This window comes from Benincasa hispida, chromosome 9 (genome assembly GCF_009727055.1).
Source record: "Benincasa hispida cultivar B227 chromosome 9, ASM972705v1, whole genome shotgun sequence".
Taxonomy (NCBI): Eukaryota; Viridiplantae; Streptophyta; class Magnoliopsida; order Cucurbitales; family Cucurbitaceae; genus Benincasa; species Benincasa hispida.
The window spans coordinates 37027415-37032972 of record NC_052357.1 but is presented as its reverse complement, the minus strand read 5'-3'; the positions used below and the strand labels follow the sequence as shown (position 1 = coordinate 37032972).

Below are 5558 nucleotides of genomic sequence, written 5' to 3'. Positions count from 1 at the left end.
GAAATTCATTCATGTATAACATTGGCATTCAATTGTATATCAAATAGTACTCATTCAAAATGTAATTCAAGTATATTAGTAGTGATTAATAATATATCATCACTCATTCAAAATGTAATTTCAAGTATGTTATTAGTGTATCCGATCTTTATTAGTACTCATTCAAAGTTCATTTAAACTATAATATTATTGTATCCAATACTCATTTAAAACTAATGTCAAGTATATCATTACTTGATTAGTACTATATCAACATTAATTTTAAATAAATTTTCTAGTATAGCATTGGTGCATTAGTTATATATTAACGTTAATTCAAAATTCATTTTCAAGTATGACATTGATGTGTATCATTAGTATATCAATATGTATTTAAAATAAAAAATTCATTTTCTTAAATATATTTTTAATTTATCAGAACATGTTCAAAATTCAATTTCAACTGTATAACACCGATATATCAATAGTTTACTAACATTCATTCATAATGAATAGATGATTGAGTTGAGATTATTTAATACAAAAGTTAAACAAATTAGTTTTAATTATCTAAATCAATATTTTAAAGATAATAAGATATGGAGTAAATCACATTCTTAATAAGTACACATTTCCTTTCAATAACAAGTTTCAATATTAATCAAATTAGTTTACAAGTTTATCACAACACACAAACTCAACAATCCCAAACTTGCTCTTGTTTAACTACTACAATCAACATAAAATCACACTTAATTTATTCATACATTAAAATATATAGTTCTTCAAACTCAAATTTCAAAACATTTAAAGAGAGACAACATTATGGATAAAGCTCTATGAGAGACCTTAAACCTAATATTGGAAAGATGTTGTAGGTAGAAAACCCAGCTAATTGGAACAATTGAGCCCACTCTTTCTCATCCCTTTCCTTTCCACCTACATTAACCATCATCAACAAGTCCCAAAAAAATTTACATTCGATCATCAACTTATCATTCTTCATCTTTTTATTATTGGTTACCACCATATCAATTATAATTACTTTTCCAATCTTTCCATTGCTTGTGATTGCCTCTTTACATTTCTTCAGTATCTTTATACATTCTTCATCGGTCCAATCATGCAATATCCACTGTGTTATCACATTATTTTACATTAGAACGGTATACAGAGGAGTATGGGTATGATTGCGAGTGATTTTCACTTTGTCAAAATCACATTTGTTATTGTCAAAATCATTTTTTTTAAAAAAAATTGATGTTTGACAAATGTTGAACTTTATTTTAGAAAATTCTAAAATAATATAGAAATGACTTTTGAATAATTAGTTGAAATGTGCTTTTCAATGGGGGTGATTGACCAAGAATAAGCCCTCGAAATTAGCCTCACTTTCTTTTTTTAGGTAAAATTTGGTCACTTATGTATTATTATTTTTAAAATTTTTAAAATTTAGTTTATAGTAATTTAGTAATTCTAAAATCAGAAAATAAACATAATTAATTTAAAATCACAACTTTACCAAGTCAATTACACCTAATCTTTTCCATAACCTCACAACTTCAACCATCGCTCTCAAACACGTACTAATTTCACAAAAAAAAAATCGTGATTAAATTAAGGGCATGTTTGGGAGTGTTTTTAGAAGTATTGATTTTAACAAAAGATTTATCAAAAGTGATTTTCATACCATCATTTTAATCTTTGGTTCTATACTTTTAAAAGTGATATTGTACCATCAAAACTAAGAGTTATTTTCAATGACTTGAGGGTATGTTTCAGATGGCTTTTAGAATAAGTGTTTGAGCTAAATTATTTAATTATAATTAGTTTTGTAAAAGTGTGATAATTCATGTTTATATTTAGTTTCGTGCATACTTGTACAAATTATTTAAACTAAATTTAAAGTATTTTTTAAATGATTAATGCGTGTTTTCAGATGTAGCTTTAGAATCATCAAATCACTAAAAAAATATTATATTTGAGGTTAAAACAAATTAGAGGCATAGAAAATATATAAAGAGAAATAAAAGTTCAAGAGAGAAAATAGAGCGAGAGAAAAATTTAAGAGAGAAAAATAATGTTAGGAGGCATAGAAGAAATTTAGAGAGAAGTTTAGTAGAAACAACGAAAATTCAAATATAGATAAATAAAGTTACAAATATATATATATATATAAAGGTTATTTTCAAATATAAAAAAAAAAAGAATTAAAATATTTTCAAGATATAGCAAAATTTTAGAATTATCAATGATAAATGTTATCCGTGTCTATCAGTGATATTGATAGACTCTATTAGTGTCTACCTCCTGCGTCTATTATTGACAGTTCTACAATTTTGTTATATTTTATAAATATTTTTAATAATTTTACTATTTGAAATAATTCCTAAAAAACAATTGAGGAAATCATAAAAATTACGGAGAATATAACTTTAATGAGAGAAAGAAAAAAAACTTTATATACGGAAAAAAGAGTTAAAGAGAAAGAACTCGAGAGAGTTAAAAACCATTGGAGAGAAAAAAAATGCGAGAAAAATGATATTTTTTTTAAAAAAAAAAAAAGCATAAAATTAAAGGTAAACGTTGTAAAAACTTTAGAAAGAGCAAATTAGGAAAATGGTAAAAATCTAAAAAGAAAATTACCATTTTTGTGAAAAAATAAAAAAAATAAAAATAAAGGGAAATTGGAGGGAATCTTTTTTATATGAAACAAGTGTGTTTTTAAAAAGAAAAGCACTCACAATCACACAATATTCAATGTGTAGTCCCCTCCCAAATGATTGATAAGAAACTAAGGGCCTAGTAGAGAATCTAGATTCTATTTTATGTTTTTACAGAGTTAAGAAAATATAACCCAAATTCTATTTTTAAAAATTGTTTTCGAATTTTATAATCCAAATAGTGTAAATTCTAAAAATAACATTTTTATTTTTATTGTATCTAGATTTTGAATTTTAAAATTTAAAATGCATAACTCTATTAAATGAAAGATAAAATATTTATAAATATAATATGTCATGTTATAAATTCAATTCATTTTAAAAAATATATATATAATATGTATTATGTAATATATATAAATTATATAATATGATAAAATAATTATTATATAATATTTTTTTAAAGATAAATTATATTCATAAATAAATTAATAATAATTCATTGACAACTAAATATTAGTGGATAACTACAATTATTTTTATGATTTATAAATATATAGTAACACATTTTAAATAACTATTTAAATTAGAATCTAATTTCTAAATCTGTTGCCAAACTCATATCTTAGAAAATGAAATACAACGTTGTTTTCATTGAATCTATTGTTTTCAAATTTCTATTTCCAAATTATCTACCAAGATTGACTATAGAAAAAAAAAAAAACTTTTCAAAAGTGTCGTTTTTATTTAAACTATTTTGATAAAAACAATTATTTAAAATACACACTTTAAGAGTGTTTCAAAATCTATTTTGAGTAGTTGTCGAATACTTCAATTTTTTTTTCAAAATTAAACAACTAAAAGGTGAAACTAAACTCACCTTAGATCACTTCCTCATCATTGTCAAACATCACAATTTCAAAAGAACTAATGATTTCAAAATCAATTCTGAAAAACAAGTATAGTTCAAGAACAAAACTTATAACATACAAAATAGTGCACACATTAATTATATTTCACTTTGTTCTCACCTTCAATAGAAGTGCATCAGCAGGGGGAATGGCTTGAAACATGTCCCCTTGAAGAAACATCAAGTTATGGTTTCCTTCCAAGCCATCCACAACTTGAGGAAGGTCAAAAACAACACATTTTATTTGTGGAAAGGCTTCAGCAATGATTTTTGCCACAGTTCCAGTCCCACCTCCCACATCAACCAAACACTCAACTCCCTCAAACACACTTTTATATTTCTCCAACAAAACACTCATCACCAACCTCCCATCACTACCCATAGCTGCATTAAAACCCTCCCCATCTTTTGTCTCACTCCCCATATACTCCCAAAATTTCTTCCCGTAAGCCATTTCAAATGGGGTTCGATTATCGGTGTCGTTAAGGAGCCAGGCCGACACAAATTGCCATGGCTCTATGAGGACTCGATCGAGCATGAAAAGCAAAAAGGGAGACAAAGTTAAAGGGTTGTGTTGAAGAAGAAGAAGAGATGGATTGGTGAGGGAGTATGCTTCTTCTTGATCTTGATCATCATCTCCTTGTTGGGTAGTTTTGTTGTGTATTAGGAAGAAGCCGGAGTGAACCAATATACGCATTATACGACGGACGTGTTGGGACTTTCGAGGGTGAATTTGGAGAGAAGAAAGGAGTTGAGAAAGGGTGATGGGTGAGCCATGGCGGTTGATGGCGTCTGGAATGCGGAGTTCGACGGCACATTTCAAAGCCATGGAATTGATGAAGCTGAAAATGTGGTTCCATATGTGAGCTTGAGCTCTTAACATTTCCTCCCCTTCCATTCCCATCTTTGTATTTCTACCCTCCATATTATTTCAACTTAACTCTGTCAAGCCTATGATCAGTTCCTCCTATTTATATACAAATTTCTTGAAAAAAAAATTGAAATAAACAATAATGAAATCTTTTTGCATATTTGCCCCCATTTTAATGTGGTGTTTTCCATTTTATTCTTATGAATCCTTTACCTTTCACATCGTTCTTTATTTTTGGTTTCAAATGGGTCCTTGTAGTTGTTAGATTGTTTTCACTTTTTTTGGATTTATGGATATAAAAAACTTGGGGTCCATTTTTGTTTTATCATCCTTAATAGCAAGATTGCGGTAAGTACAAAGGTAGATTTTTTGGTCTATGCGATGGATATTCTTTGTCTTTTTAATTTTTTGGCATTGTTTTGAGGTAAGCCATAAACTTTAATTCCCTTTGTATTTGTAGGGAAATGGAAACAATTTCTTTGATGATTTATAATGAATAACAGTAGTTTGTGGAAGTTTTAAACACTTAAAAAAGTGATTCCAAACACTTAGGGACGTTTGGGGCAAGATTGATTATTATACTCCTGAGTTATTATAGTTGAGTTTTAATATTTTGAATTTTAATAGATTTATTTGGGTTATAATAGTAGATTATTTTATATTTTAGCTACCGAGGTGGTTGACATATTGGTATTGTTGAAAAATATATGAATATAACTAATTCATTTTTTAAATTAAAAAAACTACAACTCTTCAGGAATGTGTTTTGAATTGAATGGAAAGAGGGAAGTGAGTTTTGCATTGAGATTTTTCATCTATATTTTCATTTCAGTTAAATTGGGAAGAAGGTGAGAGCTCCATCTTTTGGAATATTTGCACAAAAAAAATCTATTTTAAAGGCCCAAAATAGTGAATGTTGAACTTTTGAAAAAAATGCTAATAGTCTTTTGTTGATGTCAACGTGAAGTTATATATTTACCATTTCTTTTTTTCTTCTTCCGGCCAGCACGATTTTCCTTCATCCTCCGAGGAAAACAAGACAATCCATCTATTTGATGGATGTTTGCAAATGGGTTGTCACCGAGAGCGGGAGAGAGATAGATTTTTCTGCATACGCAACTTATTTTAGTAATTT

At 27.6% G+C, this 5558-nt stretch overlaps 1 protein-coding gene across 1 annotated transcript; it reads right to left on the bottom strand.

The window, feature by feature from the left end:
- Nucleotides 1–657: 657 nt before the first annotated feature.
- LOC120086606 (trans-resveratrol di-O-methyltransferase-like) lies at nt 658–4545 on the bottom strand. Its single transcript, XM_039043338.1, has 2 exons — nt 3674–4545; nt 658–1114 (listed from the first exon to the last, which is right to left on the bottom strand). Exons 1-2 carry the CDS (start codon nt 4475–4477, stop codon nt 803–805), a joined length of 1116 nt encoding a protein of 371 aa, XP_038899266.1. The 5' UTR covers nt 4478–4545; the 3' UTR covers nt 658–802.
- Nucleotides 4546–5558: the final 1013 nt, after the last annotated feature.

Bases quoted from the DNA above. Each gene is read 5' to 3' on its own strand.
- LOC120086606 (XM_039043338.1), bottom strand. From the start codon at position 4,477: ATGGAGGGTAGAAATACAAAGATGGGAATGGAAGGGGAGGAAATGTTA. The intron at 1,115-3,673 runs GTGAGAACAAAG...GTGATAACACAG, and splicing joins CTGATGCACTTCTATTGAAG to TGGATATTGCATGATTGGAC.